Source organism: Pelobates fuscus, chromosome 6 (genome assembly GCF_036172605.1).
Source record: "Pelobates fuscus isolate aPelFus1 chromosome 6, aPelFus1.pri, whole genome shotgun sequence".
In the NCBI taxonomy this organism is placed as follows: domain Eukaryota; kingdom Metazoa; phylum Chordata; class Amphibia; order Anura; family Pelobatidae; genus Pelobates; species Pelobates fuscus.
In genome coordinates, this window is record NC_086322.1 from 207,499,012 (window position 1) to 207,521,333 (window position 22,322).

General features: G+C 43.4%; 1 protein-coding gene across 2 annotated transcripts in view; it reads left to right on the forward strand.

The window, feature by feature from the left end:
* Positions 1-22,322, forward strand: part of GC (GC vitamin D binding protein) — a 183,699-nt gene that overhangs the window by 111,734 nt on the left and 49,643 nt on the right. For both annotated transcript variants that reach the window (XM_063458667.1, XM_063458668.1), the window contains exons 9-10: positions 21,161-21,293; positions 22,198-22,295. In XM_063458667.1, the coding sequence (XP_063314737.1) occupies positions 21,161-21,293; positions 22,198-22,295 (231 nt within the window). The remainder of the gene's footprint in view (positions 1-21,160; positions 21,294-22,197; positions 22,296-22,322) is intronic.

The following is a 22,322-nucleotide window of genomic DNA, read 5'->3' on the forward strand; positions in this document are numbered from 1 at the left end:
AAAAAAATGTAACCCTGGGAAATAGAAACATTTCTTAATTTGAAGCTTTAATTTTGCTGAAAGTTAATATATCATTTGACTTAATTTGCGCTTAAGTAGGAATTCCTTTACTATTCCACCCATATGGGTCAATATCTTGCATATCTTTAAGAACTGTAGTTAGGGTGGCAGGCGTAACAAAATTATCGATTCCCATCCCTGTTCTGCCCTGGTCTGCCCTGGTCTTAACTGCACTTTTCAACATTGAATTGCTACTTTTTAAAGAATTGATTGAGAGAAGCCTGATCCAACATAAATTATATAGATTTATATCCGTAACTTGAGAAGTATCACATTGAAACCAGCCCATGTTACTAGTCTTTTTAACATCCCAAGCCAGGACATGTGTAAACATGGTCGCATTGTGTAGCAAACTCAAATTGGGGAAAATCTGACCTTATTGGTTTTGTTCTCTTTTAATAAAATATGTTGTGTAATTCTTGGTTTCTTACGTTTCCACACAAAAAAAGTAGTAATCTTTTTAAATGATCTAAATGTTTTACCAAAACACGTAAATGAATCATTCTAAATAAATTATTAAAATCATTTAATAAATTATTAAAATTTTAGGAACCAAATAAGCTTAATCATATTGATCCTTCCCATCCATGAAACCTTTTAATTCTTTCATTTTATTAATCTGACTGGTAAGTTCTTCAACTAAAAGAGCATAGTTATGTGGAAGTCAAACTGTTTTTTAATGGTTTAACTTGTTAGCTGAGATCTGCCTGGCTCTTCTCCCTGTCTGCCAGAGTCATCTCTCTTTGAGATAAGATGGGTGATGTAGGCCTAGTTCAGTGGTGGATAACCTTGACACCATACATTGGTTCTGGACTACATTTCCCTTGATGCTCAGCTAGCTTTTAGATCATTTACTGAGAGTGATCACTGGATGCTCTCAACGAATAGGCAGGCCCTGCAATTCAGATTTAAGCTCAGGAGAGCTAACAGAAGCTCCTAGCAGTTTATTACGTCTCTCAGACCAGAGGGAAAAGAGGTGGCGGCAGTGCCTGCCAGAACCCAGGTAAGAAGTCATATGATTAGAAGACACTTTGACTACTTGCTTTGAAATATGTCAAATATAAATAACATAGCTGCTGTAACAAGCAACAACATGAATATGAAGCTGTTAACTTTCACTTAACAAATCACTATAAGAAATGGCCTAGACAACTTACTTAATTGGCTGCTTGTTACTTAAAGGAGAGCTGAGGGTTTCTTCTTCAACTTAGAAGATAGAAGGTTGTGTGAAGCAACTCCAATTGACGCCATAACATATTTTCACTTCACACAGAAGAAAAGGTCCATTATAATAACTGCTCTCACTGCAACAGTTCCTACCTGTTTGGTTCCATATGCAAGAGCTCCTAGCAATTTAATTCCACGTGTGAAAACAGAAGAAGAAAAACAAATACAAAAATCTAAACTGATTTGATGTCAGTTACATCTGGATCTTAAACCCAGAGCAAAACTCAAAAAACTCTACTCCAAGGCTACATTGAGGAGCTATATTCCAGCTTTCTCTGCATACTTTGTCAGCAATACAAGCCGATATGTCAATGAATGAAAAATAGCCAACAGCAAGAACATGCTGTATTGCCGGGAATCTATTGCAATACTGCCTAGACATACTTCTTCAGCAATAGAGAAGGGGTACTGATACCGGAGAAACTGACGGAAGCGAAGCACAGAGAGATGGACACAGGTTTCTTCAGGAAGGAAGAGATTCTTTATTGGATCACCGATCGGGACTCAGAGGGACTAGCGTCACCAAAATACCACAAGTTCTGAGCCCCGGACAATAGTGCAGGCTCCTTATATAGGCACATAACTCCTCCCATATTAAGCTCCACCCGCACATTCTCTTAACCAATCAATACAAATAAGAATTAACTTCCTGCTTGACCGCATGGCTTGTCCAGCACAATGGAGGAGGGGAATACTACATCCTGTATTCTTGCACATGCTCCGTACACTACTGATCGTATCTTGCCTCGTGCAACCAACTGATCGATACGTCAGCATATGCACGTACACATGCCACGTGGTAATCTCGGCCTACTAAATTTATTTTTACCGAGATTCCACCACATTCCCCCCTTTGATGCCTCTTGATATTTCACAATTACTTGAGGCATCACTTAACCTTAGTTTGCATACACCTCAAGTTACCTTGAACCAGACCAGACTTATCTTATGGTGTGAATCTTCAACACTCATCTTCCTGCATTGGTTCTCCCTGATCTAGAGCCTTATATTTATAAATTGCCATTATCTGTGCAGCAGCCTTCCTCTCTGCTATATTTTCTATCAGGCTTTGCACAGACCTAACTACTAAGGGTATAAGACACGGCAGGAGTAGACACAACATTAAAATCAGTAGGACTCGACCTACCACTGCCTTAAGCCCTCCAAACCACTCATACCAGCTACCAAACCAACTACTTGGATTATACCCTTTCCATACCTGAGTAGGCACATGCGCTAGTTTAACCATATGGCTAGTAAGCTCAGCTATTGCTTGCCCTTCGTCATCTATTTGAAGACAGCAATTGCTCAGGTTAAACTTCCCACATACACCTCCCTCTACTGCCAAAAGGTAATCCAAGGCTAATCTATTTTGGTAGACTGCTGTCCTCATCCTGGTATTATGCTTCGCTAGAAGATTGAGCGCTTGTGATGTTTCGTTAGTAATAATCTCAACCACCGCCTGTAATCTTATAATACGGTTGAGCATATAAATAGGGGTTCTATAACCAAAGGTACCATCTTCTGCCCACGTGGCTGGCCCATAATAATCTATGATACGCTGGGGAGGCCATTCATCATCTTCGCAGGCGCCTATCTCTATGGGTCCCCTTTTCTTCCTATGATTCACATCATACACTTTAACACCTAAAGTCTCACCTGTTTCAATAGGTAACAAGAAGAAAGATGGTTTGAGCATACCCAACACACATGCCCCTTCCCAGTCCTGTGGCAACTCCGAATAGGCTTTCTTACCACAGATCCAGTACAAATTTGCTGGGGCTCTCCAGGTAGATGTGATGGATAAATCAAACCACACATCCTTTAAATTGGCGTATCTAGCAAACGGGTTAGATGGTTCTGAGACATTTGAAGCCGACCACCAAGTTGTATTCTTTGTATCATCATCATAAGCTTTTTGCCCTAGACAAGTTAATTCTCCTACAGAAGTGTTATACATTATTCCTTTCCTTGCTATGCAAACATAACCTATGATGGAGGTCTTTAATCTCCACTCAGATTTACCTCTAACACTCATATGATAATCGGCTTGTGTAGATATTAGTTGGTCAACTGCCTCAGAACCGGACATTACCTCCTTTGCTTCCCAAGGCCATTGGTCTCCCTTGTTAGTACCTCCACACACATAGCAGTTGGTAACATTAAGACTACCGGCAATACTTTCAGCTAAGTCAATGAACAGGTTTTTAGCATTATGGGGGATCTTATTATCTATACTCATCTCTTCATAAAAGGAATGGTATACTTGATGAGTTTGGGAGGATACCGTATCAGTCTCTATCCCTATAAACAATACTGTCCCAGGATCTAAACCCGTCCCGTATATTTGAAACCCAAATAAATTGCCATATTTGTCTAAGAACTTATCGGGGTTATTTATAAGTATATGGATGGGATTACATTCCATAGACTTACAATATGGGCTGGTAGGCAACTTAGTCACTATCATGTCTTTGTCTACTGTCTGTCCCCAAGTCGCCCACCCCACACAAGACCAATATGGGCAAAAGTTATAGTCTTTATTTGGGCATCTAGGACTCACATATTTATTTTTACTACTGGGACAAATATATTTATCATTAGACCCATACGTCCTCTCCCATCTAAGATCCCCACATACATTCCACGGCTTTCTACCACTTGATATCACCTTACACGCATCAAATAGCAGAACACCCGAAGAATGTACGGATTCTAATACTGTCTTATTAATTAGGGTCCCCTGAGGATCTCCATTCCTGAGAGTCAACCAAATTGTACGGGGTTGATACTCTGGACTGAAGCACTTAGGTTCTCCTACTCCTAAATGGCACACACTATAGTCTATATTTAGGTATCTACATCTCGATACATCTCCTTTACACTCGTATTGTGAATGCCAAATTAGGGTTTGGGAAATATGGTTACCTGTTCTTGTAGTCTTAATGCATACCTCACAGCTAGGAGTGTCGGTACCTCTACCTTCCTGAATATAAAAATACACATAAATAAACACTATCATCAACACATCTTTCGCCGTCATCCTCAGTCTTCGTCCGTGCGAAGGCACCTCAGCTTCCAGGTGTAAGGGCTGCAGGGAATGGAGTTCTGCTCGTCTTCACAGGAGTCCCTTCGAGACTTTCCCTGGCTTATACACTATATGTCGGTGAGCGGACAGGCTTTATTATGGCCGTCTAAAACACTCACTTCACCAAATCCCTGTAACAATAAAATTTGTAATCCACAAAAGTTCCTCGTTACTCCGACTGAGTAGTGCGTTTTAACCGGATCTTGCAGGGATTCTCTGGATCTGCTGTAACTTGCCAAGAATCGACTGCTGCTGGTTTAACCCTGGAGTGATGTATCCACGGAGTCACTTCGGCTACTTTTATTGCTGTAGGGGTAGACAAAAGAACAACATAAGGACCTCTCCACTTGGGCCCTAACGGTACATTATTCCACTCTTTAATCCACACTTGATCTCCTGGATGATAACTTTGAATTGGGGGATAAATATTCACAGGTAATCTATCTTGTACCCATTTCTGTACCTCCTCCATAGTCTTACCCAACTCTACAACCTGCTGCCGGGTAATTCCTTCTCCCAACTGACTCAAGTCCCCCCTTAAGTTACCAAGTACGGGAGGTGGTCGCCCATACATGATTTCAAAAGGAGAGAGGCCCATCCTTCTGGTAGGGGTACTGCGGATTCGCAATAAAGCTATGGGTAAGAGAACGTTCCACTTAAGTTGGGTTTCCTGACACATTTTAGCCAACTGATTCTTAATAGTTCTATTCATTCTCTCTACCTTACCAGAACTCTGGGGTCTATATGCTGTATGAAGCCTCCACTTTATACCAAGCATATGAGTCAGTTGTTGTAGGCACTGATGAACAAAAGCTGGACCATTGTCCGATCCTATAGAACAGGGTAGTCCATATCGGGGTATTATTTCTCGTAGCAGGAATCTCACAACTTCTCCTGCTTTCTCTGTACGAGTAGGACATGCTTCTACCCAGCCTGAATAGGTGCACACAATTACCAGCAGGTAACGATGTCCACCCGATTTAGGCATCACTGTAAAGTCAATTTGTAAATCGGACATGGGGAGTCCCCCCATAAACTGGACTCCTGGTGGCTTTACTGGTCCTTGTCTTGCATTATTTTTAGCACACGTTACACATCTTCGTACAATGGCCTGAGTCAAGTTGGACAATCTTGGTATGTAGAAATGTTTTCTGAGAGATTCTTCTGTGCTGTCTCTCCCAGAATGTGTCCCGTTGTGATAATTTTGGACAATTTCTACCGCTAGTGATGCTGGTATGACTATTCTTCCATCTTCTAGCTGATACCACTTGTTCTCCAAATACTTTCCTGGTTCGGTCTTTAACCACTCCTCTTCTTGAGCTGTATAAACTGGAGTCCATTGGGACAGTGGAGTTGGTATAAGAGCAGCTATATGCCCCACATACTCCTGTCTTCCTGATTCAGCAGCACGCTTAGCAGCACTATCTGCCATCCGATTTCCTTTGGTTACATCACCATCTCCTCTCAGATGCGCTCGACAATGTATGATACCGACTTCTTTCGGCTCCCACACTGCTTCCAATAGTTGTAGGATTTCAGCTGCGTACTTGATTTCTTTGCCTTCTGAATTCAGTAGTCCTCTTTCTTTATACAAAGCTCCGTGGGCATGAGTGGTTAAAAACGCATATTTGGAGTCCGTGTAGATGTTCACTCTTAAACCTTCAGCCAATTGTAACGCTCGTGTCAGTGCTATCAATTCTGCCTTTTGTGCTGATGTTCCTTTCGCCAGTGGCCGAGCTTCTATCACCTTGTCTATTGTTGTCACTGCATATCCTGCATAGCGGATCCCTTCTTTCACATAACTACTGCCGTCGGTATAATATTGAATATCGGGGTTCTGGATGGGAAAATCACGAAGATCTGGTCTACTTGAGAATACTTCATCCATTACTTCCAAACAATCATGTTGACTTTCAGGAGGTTGTGGCAAAAGGGTAGCTGGATTTAAGGTGTTTACAGTCTCTAAATGCACTCTTGGGTTTTCACACAACATTGCTTGATACTTAGTCATACGGCTGTTACTAAACCAATGATTTCCTTTGTAATCCAACAACGTCTGTACTGCATGTGGGACTCGTACATAAAGTTCTTGACCCAGAGTGAGTTTATCGGCTACAGCTACTAGCAGGGCGGCTGCAGCTACGGCTCTTAGACAAGGTGGAAGTCCGCTGGCCACTGCATCCAATTGCTTAGACATGTAGGCAACAGGTCTTTGCCATGATCCCAAGTACTGTGTCAATACTCCCACAGCCATTCTTCTTTGCTCATGTACATACAGGTAGAATGGTCGTGTGTGATCAGGTAGACCTAATGCTGGGGCACTCATCAAAGCCTTCTTCACATCTTCAAATGCCGTTTGCTGTTCTTGGGTCCATAAGAAGGGGTCGTGCTCTGTACCTTTGATAGCTGCGTACAGAGGTTTTGCCAGTATCGCGTAGCTGGGAATCCATATCCTACAGAAGCCTGCTGCCCCCAAGAATTCTCGCACTTGTCTTCTATTCTTGGGTATCGGTATTTGGCACACAGCTTCTTTTCTCTCTGGCCCCATAATTCTTTGACCTTCAGAGATATGGAATCCCAGATATTTGACAGTTGGCAAACACAACTGAGCCTTCTTTCTAGACACCTTGTATCCTGCCTTCCAGAGAATGTGTAGTAGATCGTGCGTTGCTTGCTGACAGATTTCTTTTGTAACTGCTGCTATCAACAAGTCATCTACATACTGTAACAATACACACTCTCCTGGGATGGACTCGAAATCCAGTAGATCTTGACTTAGAGCTGAACCAAATAGGGTAGGTGAATTTTTAAACCCTTGGGGCAGTCTTGTCCAAGTCATTTGGCGTTTTGAGCCCGTTACAGCGTTCTCCCATTGGAAAGCGAAAATACATTGACTTTCTGCGGCAATTCGGAGGCAAAAGAAGGCATCTTTGAGGTCTAAGACTGTAAAGTAAGTAGCCCCGCCCGGAATTAAAGCAAGCAGGTTATATGGATTGGGTACAACTGGATGTATACTAACAACCGCATCATTGACTGCTCTCAAGTCCTGCACAGGTCGATACTCATCTGTACCGGGCTTTTGAACAGGCAGCAATGGGGTGTTCCAGGGGGAAATACAGAATTTTAGGATACCATACCGTATGAACTTATCCAGATAGGATTGGATGTTCTTCTTAGCCTTCTGCGGGATGTGGTATTGTCTTAGGCTCACTGGATAAACCCCAAGTTTTAGTTCAATTTTTATAGGTGGAATATTGCGGGCCAGTCCTGGTGGGTTGTTCTCTGCCCAAACTCCTGGTATGTTGAATAATGACTCATCACTCCTAGGGTTTTGGCTAGTCAACGCTGTATAAAGTCGCCACTCTTCTTCCTTTGGTACGGATAATGTCATAATACCTGAAGGTCCATTAAACTTTAAGGATGTTGTTCCATTTGGTAGGAACGTAATCTGCGCTTGTAATTTTGATAGCATATCACGTCCCAGCAATTGGACTGGACACTCAGGCATATAAAGGAATTGATGTTTTACTACGTGGCCTCCCAATGTACAGAGTCGACTTTTAAGAACCGGTTTTTCAGCACTTCTTCCAGTTGCTCCTATTACAGTAATAGTCCTTCCAGATGGAGGAGCAACTAGATTAGTCACCACTGAATGTTCAGCACCAGTGTCGATCATGAACGCACTCCTTTTTCCCCCTATTGATACATCGACCATAGGCTCCGCTCGACCAAGGGGGATGGAGCCCGGTCGGTATCAATAGTCCTCCATGACCGTGTCAGCCAATCCTACAAAGTCCCTGCCTTCTCTATCGCGGGACCTTTGCGCTGCTGGGATATACCTATCTTCCCTAACACTTCCTCTGTTCCCATTACTCCCTCTATTACCATTACTCCCTCCGGGGCCTCCTCTACCTCTCGCTCTGCCTCTAAAGTTTCCGTAACCTGCCCTGGGTTGGTCTCTCTCGTACTGCTCTCTTTGTGGACATTCATTCCTCCAATGCCCTTCTTCCTTGCAATACGCGCACTGATTCCTACTCAAAGGCTCCCTATTCCATCTACTATCGGCTCTATCTGGGCCCCGTCTATCTACGCCTGCGATCGCTACCGCTAGCATGTCTGCCTTTCTACGCATCTTGCGCTCTTCCTCTTTCTTACTTTCTGTTTCCCTATTCATGTATACCTTATTCGCTACCTCCATTAGTTGGGTGATGGACATACCTGCAAACCCTTCTAATTTCTGTAGCTTGCGCTTAATATCTCCATAAGCTTGGCTGACAAAGGCGGAGTTCACCATTCGGGAATTATCTGCGTCTTCCGGATTAAAGGGGGTATACAAGCGGTATGCCTCCAATAATCGGTCATAAAAGACACTGGGCGCTTCATCACTTTTCTGAATCACCTCAACTGTCTTCGACATATTAATAGCTTTCTTTCCTCCGGCTTTCATGCCAGCAATTATAGCGTCTCTATAGGCTCTGAGTTGAACCATATCAGCACCATTTACATTCCAATCGGGATCGGTGTTGGGATAATGTGTTGCGGCCCATGCTGATGGATTGGCTTGGTTTAAAGTACGGGCTTTATCCTCTAGTGCTTTAATGGCCGCTTGATTAATTCTTGTCCTTTCCTCATTGTTGAATAAAGTCATTAATAACTGCTGGCAATCAGCCCATGTCGGGTTATGTGTCTGTACTATTGAGGTGAACAGATCAGTCATAGCTTGTGGTTTCTCAGTATATGAGGAATTGTGGGTCTTCCAATTTAAGAGATCGGTTGTCGTGAATGGGACATATACAAAGACCGGGTCAGCATGTGCCATTTGGCCTGCGGCATCGATATAGGCTGACCCAGGATTCAGACGAAGAGGCATCTGATAGTGTTTTAATTGTTGGGCACCGGTCAGTTGTCGGGTCTGTATGGGGCTACGTGGAGGGGCGTCAGTCATAGGTTCCAGACGGGGAGAAATAGGGTATGGGGATATGGGAGCTTGGTTTTGGGAAAAGGTTGTAAATAAAACACTTCGAGCCGAGCTAGAAGAAGCTTGACCGGAAGTCTGAAGTGGCGCCAAATCAGGATATTCGGATTTAATGGGGGTTGGTTCTGATTCCGGAAGGGGAGATTTAGTACGAGGGGGGGTGGATTCTGTACTGGAGGAGGAAGCGGAAGTGGATGAGGGTAATGAGGGGAGGGTTGCAGGACTTCCTGCATTTGCGTCACTTCCTCTTAACGGAAAGTAAGGGGGCGGCAAAGGGATCTCGGACTCAGGGGGCGTGTCCAAAATGGGCCTAACACCAGTCCTAGTGGACAAACAAGTCCTAGCTACCATGAGGCGACATTGCTCCTCGTGGCATGTCTGAAGCCATTTTGGCGAGTCATTTACGGCCTGTCTCCAACAATCAATATAAGGAAACTGGCCGTAAAGTTCAGGCCTACCCGATACAGCCACGTGTAAGCGCTGTACCAGAGTTGGATCCAAACTGCCACGTGGCGGCCATGCCGCAACCAAAGTAGGCCACTCCCTAGTACACAAAGTGACCAAACGTACAGGAGACATTTTAACCCCAAAATCACATGTCTTGAATCCCTTTTTAAAATTCTTCACCATACAACCTAAGGGATCCGGAATCGTTGACTGCGACGCACCCATACTTAACAATGGAACGTCGTCGACAACGAATACTATACACGCGTACTATTCAACAGTCACACCCGTTTCCTCTGGCAACAGCACCACGTGGTACAGTTACCAAGTGAAACGTATACGATAACACAATAAACACTCAGGGAATTCCCGTACACGCACAGCTGTTACACCAGTCACTAGATAATCAATATTATGCCCTTTGGCGAAACTATACAGTCACCCACGCTATAATTCTCTATATACGAATTACCCGTCTATAACACACCCCAGTAACATCGTCTTTTACAAATAGCGGTTACAGTACGGTTAGCATAGGTCAAAGCACAAGTTAAGGTCACAATACAATTATTAGTGGTTATGGTGTTAAACATGCAATGGACGACAATGATTAGTACTTATATACAGTGTCAGTAAATATACAGGGTTATGGTACCGTGCACTATAATACAGCAACACACTATTAACACTCTCGCTAGACGGCTGAGCTCGCGCTATCTAACAAGATATACACTTTACTAAACAATCTTTATCACATTTACAATTCCCAACTAAACTATTGGCCAGTACCTTGATGGACTACCTAAAACTATATACACCCGTTTTGGTTAGCCACACTGCCCAAGCACCACATATAGCGAACTAGAGGACCGAATTTACACAGGCGCCTCTTAGTCGATTACTATCAAAAATCTAGTGGGTTCCAAATTTACACGCCTTCCCACTTTGCCAAGATAGGTTGAGAGCTAGCGAACCGAATTTACACAGGCGCCGCTTAGTCTCCCGGTCCCTCCGACCTAGCGAACAAAATATACACCCTAGAACGCTAGTCTAGACAAGACACCGGTGTCCGGCTAGGGCTATTTACACAGGACCCCTCCTGACTAACCAAATCAAACGGTCTGACTAAAGAGTGTTCGATTGAGCGGTGCGCCTTCGCTCCTTCCCTCCGACAGAGGGGGCAGATTCCATACACAAATAACCCCTTATGGGCCTACCGCACAATCGGTATACCCCTAGTGGGTCTGCCGTCTAAAACAGCAGTTGTCTTACCTCCTCGTTCCTGAACCTGAGTTCACACTCATCGACGGGGACACCCCAGCACTTCTCACGTAGAGGCCGATAATCTCCTGGACAACAGACCAGTGGCGCCGAGACGAAGGGAGGTCCACGCAGAAGTTCAGGGGTGCAGCCGTAGAGAACGTGGGCAAAGATAGACCGTCTCACGCCTCTGCCTCTCAGCTACCGTTGAACGATGAGCTTCCCGGCCAATGCACCAAATGATACCGGAGAAACTGACGGAAGCGAAGCACAGAGAGATGGACACAGGTTTCTTCAGGAAGGAAGAGATTCTTTATTGGATCACCGATCGGGACTCAGAGGGACTAGCGTCACCAAAATACCACAAGTTCTGAGCCCCGGACAATAGTGCAGGCTCCTTATATAGGCACATAACTCCTCCCATATTAAGCTCCACCCGCACATTCTCTTAACCAATCAATACAAATAAGAATTAACTTCCTGCTTGACCGCATGGCTTGTCCAGCACAATGGAGGAGGGGAATACTACATCCTGTATTCTTGCACATGCTCCGTACACTACTGATCGTATCTTGCCTCGTGCAACCAACTGATCGATACGTCAGCATATGCACGTACACATGCCACGTGGTAATCTCGGCCTACTAAATTTATTTTTACCGAGATTCCACCACAGTACTACGCAATTCCTCTGTCCAGCAACCCTTCGTAAACCTGACTGTCACCTGAGGGACCTATTCCTTCTTGGCAGGCTGGATGGGCACTGTAGTAGTGGTCTCCTTTTTAGATTAGGTATTTGAGAATCAACTCCCTGTTGTAATAAAAAAGGAAAGAGAGATCCAGGGCTAAAAAAAAAAAAAAAAACAATTTCTGAATGACAAGCCACATTTTGCATGCTTTTACAGATTGGTATTTCATTGGTCTCAGCATTTATTGTTATGCCAACTGTTGCAGGCTTTCAAATATGTATTTTATTATAACATCTGTTTCAGTGCATTTCTGCTTAATTTTAGGCACATTCTTATATAGAACATCAGAGATCATTTTTATTCTGTGACAGCTGGCCCAAATCTAAACTGTCTTCTTTCAAATCCACAGCTTGTGTTGAATGTTTACATTTCATATATCCACACAAAAAAAAAAAAATGAATATCATTCTGTTTCAAACTGATATATTTAAATAGATTTTTACTTTGTAAACTATCCCTTCAACGTCACCACCAAAGGCGCCCATTTGTGAGATCACAGTCGCATACTATCATTTCAATTTGTTGTGATATACGAGTAACTTGGTAAATTAGCTTAAAATTAAAATGCATCGTCAAGCTTATTCGTTAAAGTGGAACTGTCATTTCTAATGACTTCACATTTCGTTGTTATCTCACCCCGTAAATGCTAGTGAATCATTTTGTATCATTGTGTATAATGCAGCATAAGTATGTAAAACACACTTATGTCTGCTGCAGTACCATGTTCAAGATGACTTTGCTGCTCCATGATGTCTTTATGATTGCAAACAGAAAACAAAAAAAATCCACAGGTGTCCTACGCCAAAAGGAGATTATATTTACAAAACAGATGCAAACTGAAAAATATATAACTCTCTACATCCGGACTACTCAGTGCCAATTTCATTGTTCCACAAACCATATGATCCACAAACAGCAATGCATCAAGCCACACTCAAAAGGCAATAAACATATGGAGAATATTTCCTTGCTTGGGCTGTTTTTATAACTAAATCATACACTAGGCATAATCAGACCAAGTATGTGCATAAAGACAAGAAGTAAAACAAAGTCCATACACCTTAACAAAGAGGGGGGACAAAAAATAAAATTGGACGTGTTTCACGTTTATAAAATTACGCTTTCTCAACATGAAAAAAAATAAATAAATAAATGTCATGCTTTTAAAGGGTTAAAGCAAGCATGTTAAAATTGCGTCCCTCAATGAATATTTTTGCGGCCCTCCTGCCCTGGGGCTGCTTTCCTGTCTGCAAGTGTGCTAGGTACATGGTGGCCGCCGGATATGCGCATAGAGGCTTATACAGCAGATGTGTGTTACATTAGGGGGAGGGCAGTGTATTAAATTAGGGGAAGGAGGGGCCGTGTATTAAATTGGGGGAGGGAAGGGGCAGTGTATTATGTATTAGAGTGGTGGGAGTGCAGTGTGTTACATTAGGGGAGGGATGCAATGTATTAAATTGGGGAAGGGAGGGAGGCAGTGTATTAAATTGGGGGAGGGAGGGGACATTGTATTAGAGTGATGGGAGGGGTGAAAGTATGTTAAATTGGGGGCAAGTCAGTGCATTAAATTGGAGGAGGGAGGGGACAGTGTATTCAATTAGAGTGTAGGGAGGGGGCAGTGTATAAGATTAGGGGCAGTGTTTTAGATTGGGGAGGGGGCAGTGCATTAGAGTGGAGGATGGGGGACAGTGTATTTATTAGAGTGGGGGGGCGGTAGGCTGTATATTAGATTGTGGGAGGCTGTGTATTGGAATTGGGGTCAGTGTATTAGAATGAGGGGAGAGGGCAGGCCACATTTTTTTATACAGTACTTTTCTAAATGAACCTGCATTTCTATAAAAACTAAAGTTTTTTTTTTTTTTTTTTGCTGCCCACTTAAACTTAAACCTTGTTTATTTGGCACGTGTTAGCCTTAGAGTTTGACATGCTTGGGCTAAAGGAAATGGAGGGTACCAGCTTACCACCTCAGGTAACTTATTCATACAAAGTAGGTGAATATTCCCTAAAATGTGGATTTTAATCAGAAATAACTTTCTGCCGATGTTTTATGGAGGTGAAATTAATTCCAAATTATATTGATAACAACTTCAGTTTCTGTTACGATACATAGGAAAATAATGCAAACAATGCCATTTTTTTCTGTCACAACATCGGTAGGATATGAACATTTTAACAGCAAACAGTATACGAGTACCTGCCAATTCTGTCTTATGCACAAGTAGAATGCATAGGTACCTTAATTCATTGAAAAGTCATCGAAATCCGACTGGGAGACACATTGGGACAAACCTGCTCAATGCCGTAAGGCAAGCATGTCAAATTCAAAGTCTAGCACGGTCCAAGTAAACAACTTAAATTTTCATAGAAACATAGGTTTATTTTGAAAAGTACAGTATAATAAAAAAAAAACACAAACCACAGCACCCCCTCTAATGAGTCTGGCCTCTGGTATTCCCCCAAATGGCGCCGTCCACACCCTGTTACAAAGCGGATCCTTCTGCTACTTCTTGAAACCCTGTGAAGTTTGAACGTTGGAATGTGACGTGGCATTTCGTTGCGTTGCGTTTCGTCCATCTGTGCACTTCTAGATCTTCTACTGTCCAGACGTGGCCATCGCAACACTGACTGACACACACACACACACACACACACTGACAGACACACATACACACACTGACAGACACACACACAGACAGACAGACACACTGACACAGACACACTCACTGACACACACACAGACAGACACATACTCACTGACAGACACACACACACACTCACTGACAGACAGACACACACTCACAGACACACACACAGACATACACACACTCACTGACAGACAGACACACACACTCTGACAGACACACACACACTGACAGAAAGACACCCACACACACATTCTGACAGACACACACACACATTTACACATTCTTGCACACACTCACTTTATTGTATTTATCTTCTATCTGGAGATATTTTTCTTCCTGCTGCTCACTGCTCCCTTACGCGTGCAGCTTAGTGATGCCAGGTGCCAGAATGATGTCCTATTCAGGCACCCGGCATCACTACAGACGGCGCACGCGAGAGAGCAGTGAGGAGCAGGAAGACTGAGTTCCTCCAACGACCTCTCCTCCCCGGCTGGGTAAATTTTAGCAGAGTAGGCACCTGCAATGTAGAGAAAGCAGGTGCCTACTCTGCTTTAACACTAAGCATGTACTTGTGGCTCACCGGGCCGCAAAGATGTCCATTGTGGGCCGAGAGTTTGACATGCTTGCCATAAGGAATATGTCAGTTGAGAAAAGTGTTCTGGAATTAGTCCAGTTTAAAGATGTTTGAAATAAAGTTGTGGAAGCTTTTCATTAGCACTGACTTTTTAAGCTTGTTTTAGTGTTTATTATAGCATTCTTAAATTTTTTTATGCTTTATAAGAGATGCATTATAAGATATACAATTAATTAAAAGTGTGCTGGATGGGGGATTTCTCTTGTTGAAATTTGGTCTACTTGGTTGTATTTGTCTTTTGGACAAAAAGATTCCAACCCAGTCCTGCATGCGCAATGTCATTCAAATAGTGTTCTAAGTATTATTAGTTATATATCCAGTTGACCTTATAGGACAAACATCCCCACCCTTATGCAGAAATGTTTAAGATACAATGGCATCAGCTATGCAACATTGTATTCACCTTCCCTTCGTATTTCTACTAGTTTTTATTGTTAAATGTTGATTTATTTACATACCAAATTAATGTGAAATGTTTTTTTTTTTTTAATTCTGTGCAATAAAAATAGTTTGAAAAGATTTACAACAGCAATGAATTCCAGGACAATTTTTATTCTTTTTGGCTCATTTGCAAAAACATGAATAGTAGTAAGTAGAAAAAGAAAACAACATTAAGTTACTGCACACAATATCAAGCATCCTGGTGCATGAGCAATGCAGCTAAAAAAAACTCCTAGGTTTCATGAAGGAAGCTTGATTATAGAAATAATATGTAGATTTGATGCGTTTCAACAGGAACATTATAGGACTTACTGATGTTTTTTTTGCTAAACTATGGAGCCTAGAAATAACCTATTCAGCAGTTTTTTAATGCTGATATGGAGACAGAATGCACAAATACATAATCATACCCACACATTCAGGAATTAATACTGTGCATTTTGCTATTTGTAAGACATAAAAAAGCCAAGTAGCTTAAAGACAAATTGATAAATTATATGATAGTTTAACCATATTATTTGCCGTCTAACCATCTATATCTTACAAACCAAGTTTAACTGGTACAGAAGTTAGCTTAATTTGATTCAATTACAAAAAGAGGTTACAGGCACTAATCACTGTGGCATATATGTATGGTGGCAATAGAGGGTTAATAGGTCAGTGTAAAGTTGCTGTCAGTGAGACAGAAAAGAGCGGGACACCAGGTAAGCATAAAAGGTGACAGTGCGATGCAATCCCTGTCAGCTGTTTTAATACAGGACGGGAGAACACCGGACACCCACCCCCCCACTAATTGTTAAATGTGTTTATTAGTACTCTTGTGGTGTTGGAAGCTTGGGGCAAGTTCAAGTTCTGAGGAAGGATATTGTTGAGGGGTGGTTGTATTTATAAGGCAGTCAGGTTAGTCAATTTAAAGTTGTGGCGAAAGTGACCTCGCCACTGGTTTTTGGAGGGGCCTGTTTGCCAGCCTCCTGCCCTGCGACTATGGCCCTGGGATGTATTGCCCTTCTAGGAACTGATTTGGGCATATCGTATTCTGCTGGCCCTTTAAGAACCATGTGGGGACATACTGTGGAGTTACTGGATGGCCACCATTTCATGTATCAGAGGCACATGGTGAGAACAATGGATGAAGCACATGGTGAGAACAATGGATGGCGGCCATTTTAACTCACAGACACTGTTTGGACTTTTCTACACAGTGCCATCTCGCCGGTATTTGGTGCACAAAGACACCATGCAGTAGTTTTAAACCATACAACAGGGGATACATTATACAGTAGTTCTGCGAAATCTGCATTAAACTGTATCTTCCAAACTACTGAATGGATCTGGGTGAATTTTGGATATGCGGTCAACCCAGATCCCCCGGTTCCGAGGTTATACTTTTTATGGGGTTATTGCATGTTTTGGGGTCCCTGTGATATGTTTTAGAATACTGTATTTCTCTGCCTGTGATAATTATATTAATCATTGTGTTCAGTAATAATATCACAGGCAGAGGGGAGGATTTTGTGTGGGAGTGTCTGTGTGTATTGTACTGATTGATTGGTTGTATTTCAAAACCCTGTGGGCAGTACTATGTTTGTGGATTGTGAATAAAAGAGGCTGTATGTGCCAGTACAGTCAGTTCTACTTCACCCTCAATCTGAGTCCTGTCTCTTATTGGGGGAATCTGCTACAATGGATTGCTATGCTCTGCATATTCCCTTGCTATAATCACTGAGCTCTTGTAAGAGCTTGTTCCTGTCTTGCTCTCTGAAGGAGTCTACGGTGGTTATGGTGTCGGCTGGAGTGCTTGGAGCCCTCAGGAAGCACTAGGAGCATCCTTCAATGGAGGTACCCAGTCGGGGTGCCAGGAGATCCGTTACATTGGTGGCAAGCGGTGGGATGGCATCCTAGTGCGAGGTAAAGGAGCTCGGAGACACCGTTCGTGGAGTTACAAATTGAGCACACGTGGAGAGCCCCTGAGAGCAGAGGTATCCAGCGACTTGGAGCAGACAAGTATGGAAGACTCTGGCGATGATTGGCTGGCCGAGGTGAGGCAGCGAGTGGCCCAGTATGGTGATAATGTGGCCATGGATATATTCCAGGCGATCTGGAACCAGGTCACAGCCGAGCAAAACGCAAAGATGGACCGAGAATTCCGGCTGGCGAAAGAGAGAGAATATGCTCAGCGGAAGGAGTGTTACAGCAGCCAAAGAGAGGCTGCATTCGAGGAGGTTAGGGGTCCTCATAGACTGGTCCTGTGAGGAACCACAACAGACAGGTGGAGATGGGACCGAGGTCTCTCCACCAGGCCCAACGGGATGCTGGGCAGATCCCCAGCAGCAGCCGGAGTTACCGGTGCGGAAGCCAGTTTTCATTACTCGCAAATGTTGAGGGACCTCACAGACTGGTCCTGGGAAGACCCACAGATGGCAGGTGGAGATGGGACCGAGGTCTCTCTACCGGCCCTACAGTGATGCTGGGCAGCCAACCCAGATCTCCAGCGACAGTGTGAGTCCCAGGGAGCCGAAGGTTCTATCCTTCCTCCCCAGCGGCAATGTGAGTTACAGGGAGCCGAAGGTGTCGTCCTTCCTCCCCAGCAGCAGTGTGAGTTCCAGGGAGCTGAAGGTGTTGTCCTTCCTCCGCAGTGGCAGTGTGTGCCCCAGGGAGCCGAAGGTGTCGTCCTTCCTCCCCAGCGGCAGTGTGAGTTCCAGGTAGCCAAAGGTGTCGTCCTTCCTCCCCAGCAGCAGTGTGAGTTCCAGGGAGCCAAATGTGTCGTCCTTCCTCCCCAGCGGAAGTGTGAGTTCCAGGGAGCCGAAGGTGCCGTCCTTCCTCCCCAGCGGCAGTGTGAGTTCCAGGTAGCCGAAGGTGTCATCCATCCTCCCCAGCGGCAGTGTGAGTTCCAGGGAGCCGAAGGTGTCGTCCTTCCTCCCCAGCGGCAGTGTGAGTTCCAGGGAGCCAAAGGTGCTGTCCTTCCTCCCCAGCGGCAGTGAGTCCCAGGGAGCTGAAGGTGCTGTCCTTCCTCCCCAGCGGCAGTGAGTCCCAGGGAGCTGAAGGTGTCGTCCTTTCTCCCCAGCGGCAGTGTGAGTTCCAGGGAGCCGAAGGTGCCATCCTTCCTCCCCAGCGGCAGTGTGAGTTCCAGGGAGAGAAGACAACAGGTCTTCCTCCCCAGTGGCAACTTACCCCACAAAGGGGAGACACTAATCTCCCAGAATGTGCAGATGGGACCGTGGTCTCTGCACACGACCTACAGGGATGCTGGACAGCCTGTCCAGATCCCTAACTACCATCGCAGGGACACCAGGAGGAGGGGGTAAGTACTATTTCCCCTCCACAGTCAAGGCCTAACCCAGCTGCCCCAGCAGAAGCGCTGGCATCGGGGCAGAGCCCAGTTGGACTCTGCCCCCCTATTCCCCACAGTGTGTTACCCAGTGACCTCCGAGGAATACCCAGGTGCAGTAACTGTTTGTTGTGGGTGGGCTGCTCTTGTACCTTACTGTTGTGGGTGCGTTGTCAGACTAACTCAGGCACCGGCCGACAGAAGGTCAGGTACCTGGTTAGTCTACCGGCCAAAGGGGAGATATGTGGCAAAAGTGACCTCGCCACTGGTTTTTGGAGGGGCCTGTTTGCCAGCCTCCTGCCCTGCGACTATGGCCCTGGGATGTATTGCCCTTCTAGGACCTGACTTGGGCATATCGTATTTTATTATGCTGCTGCTGGCCCTTTAAGATCCATGTGGGAACATACTGTGGAGTTACTGGGTGGCCTCCATTTCATGTATCAGAGGGTTATTGCATGTTTTGGGGTCCCTGTGATATGTTTTATAATACTGTATTTCTCTGCCTGTGATAATTATATTAATCATTGTGTTCAGTAATAATATCACAGGCAGAGGGGAGGATTTTGTGTGGGAGTGTCTGTGTGTATTGTACTGATTGATTGGTTGTATTTCAAAACCCTGTGGGCAGTACTATGTTTGTGGATTGTGAATAAAAGAGTCTGTATGTGCCAGTACAGTCAGTTCTACTTCACCCTCAATCTGAGTCCTGTCTCTTATTGGAGGAATCTGCTACAAGGGATTGCTATGCTCTGCATATTCCCTTGCTATAATCACTGAGCTCTTGTAAGAGCTTGTTCCTGTCTTGCTCTCTGAAGGAGTCTACGGTGGTTATGGTGTCGGCTGCAGTGCTTGGAGCCCTCAGGAAGTGCTAGGAGCATCCTTCAATGGAGGTACCCAGTCGGGGTGCCAGGTGATCCGTTACAGAAGTAATGGTGAAAGTGAAAAGTTTTTGAAGTAAAGTGAAAAGTTTACTGTAATGTTACCGTTATCAAGTATGGTGTGTGCCCCCCGGTTCAAGTTTTAATAAACACCACGGCCAAGCCCATTGGAATAAAATAAACTGTGTCTGTGTTTATTGTGTGGTCTAAGTTATTTATGCGAATTATTGCCTACCAGACATAAAGAGGCCACAGGCACTAAGCACTGTGGCATATATGTATGGTGGCAATAGAGGGTTAATAGGTCAGTGTAAAGTTCATGACCCCTGATCATCTTGTTGGCCAGAGTGGGACAAGTAGCTGGGCAGATTAGGTGACACAGTTGTTGCTGGGGGCAAGAGCTGTCTGATGATTGGTTGCTGTCAGTGAGCCAGAAAAGAGCAGGAAACCAGGTAAGCATAAAAGGTGACAGTGCGAGGCAATACCTGTCAGCTGTTTTATTACAGGACGGGAGAAGCACCGACGGACACCCACCCTCCCCCCCTACTAATTGTTAAATGTGTTTATAAGTAATGTCGTGGTGTTGGAAGCTTGGGGCAAAGTATTCCTCAGGTTCAAGTTCTGAGGAAGGATATTGTTAAGTGGTGGTTGTATTTATAAGGCAGTCAGGTTAGTTATGACTGACTGGCAATTTAAAGTGATGGTGAAAGTGAAAAGTTTTGGAAGTAAAGTGAAAAGTTTACCGTAATGTTAAAACATAAAAACCGTAAAACATAAAAACTCTAGAAATTAAAAAAAAAACATAATAGTACATTTAAAAAAAAGGATTAAAAATAATATATAAAATCTTATTTATTGTTTTAATCTATGGATGTGTAACGTCTATAAAACCCCAGAGCCTGTCTGCCTAACTTGCTGTCCACTTCCATCTTTAAGGACAAGTTATCCAACCTAAGTCCAAATGTGAAGTGCTTAATATAACTCTACCCAAACCAGAGTTTGACATACTAAAGGTGCAATTTCCATTTAGATTGCACATAATATCTTACAATAAAGATTGCCTGGAAAATGAACAAAGACTTAAATAATATTGTCTATAGAGCAGGGGGAAAAAAGTATGAAAAAAAAAAAATCTCAAGAACTTTGCAAACATCACAACAGTACATCAGAATTTGAAAAAAAGTAAAATAAAATATGAATTGTTATACAATCTTTCCATGTCTTATTTATTGGTTTTATTTACGGATGTGTACTTATTTCTTGGAGTATCACAAAAGCACTCAGTTATTTCAGAAGTGCATCAATAATGCTATATATACTTGTTCTCTTGTGTACCACCATCAAACATAACATGAGCATTAAAGAATGTGTTGAACATAAAACAAAAAATGTTCTCATTAACAGTGTGATTTTGCTGTATTCATCCAGGTACACATTTGAGTTGGCAAGAAGAAACACAAAGCTGCCAGAAGTGTTCATTGATAAGCTGCATGGTTCCATTGTAGATGTTGTGAAAAGATGTTGTATCTCTGATAATCCAAGCACTTGTCTGGACAGCAAGGTATTGTGTAATGACCATATGACAACATTGCACAGTTCAAGAAAAAAAAACGTAATGGGGTTGTTGATGACTTTGCTCTGTATTGTCCCACTGTTTTCCTAGCAGAGTGATTGTGTAATTGTACCACTTTCTAGGAGCACAATCACAAGCCATGTCAATATGGGGATTTGAGGAGCTAGAGGTTATTAGAGCATTGTGTATGTGTCTGTGGATTAATAGACAGCTACAACTTGCAAACACAGAGTCACAAAAACTGCAAAACAACATTTGGCAACATTTCTGTTGATAAAATTAAAATGAATATTCAACATTGTGGATGTTCATTTATAATGCCCTGACATTCCCTCATATGTATACCTTATGCTATAGATTGTTGTGAAATATGTAATATCAATCCATCTTACAATATTAATGGAACACTATAGCATTAAGAATGAAAATCTGTCCTTAGTGGTATTGTGTTTCACCCCCTCTCCTCGTTTGGCATAGAAAGGGTTAAAAACCCTCTTTTACTCTACATGTTCCAGCACTGAAATTCCCTCGGCGCTGCTTACCTCTCCTCCCCCAGTGACATCATGGAGGAAGTAGGGCCTCCTTCATGATTGGCCAATCAAATGCTCCACATAGGGATGCATTGGGTACCCAATGCTCATGTACGTCGAGTGCACACATTCGCCATAGAAAAGCATTAAAACATTACATGTTTTGCAGTGCAGAGTTAAGAGAAAATAGACTGCATGAGATTGAGATAACAAGGTCTGGGTGACTGTAGTCTTCTTTTAAGTTCCAGAGTTCCTTTATTTTCTATATGCTCAACTATCTAACTTTCACTCCTCTCTTTTAGTATGCTAACTAGACTCATCAAATGTTTCTCACCTATTCACTCATATGTGTTATATTTCAGAAAGTACAACTAGCAGAGGAAATTAATAAGTACATAAACGAAGGCAAGGAGTTATGTTCGGAGTACAATAATTACCCTTTCTTAACGTTCAAAGATAGGTAAGCGAAAAAAAAAGGTATACTTTG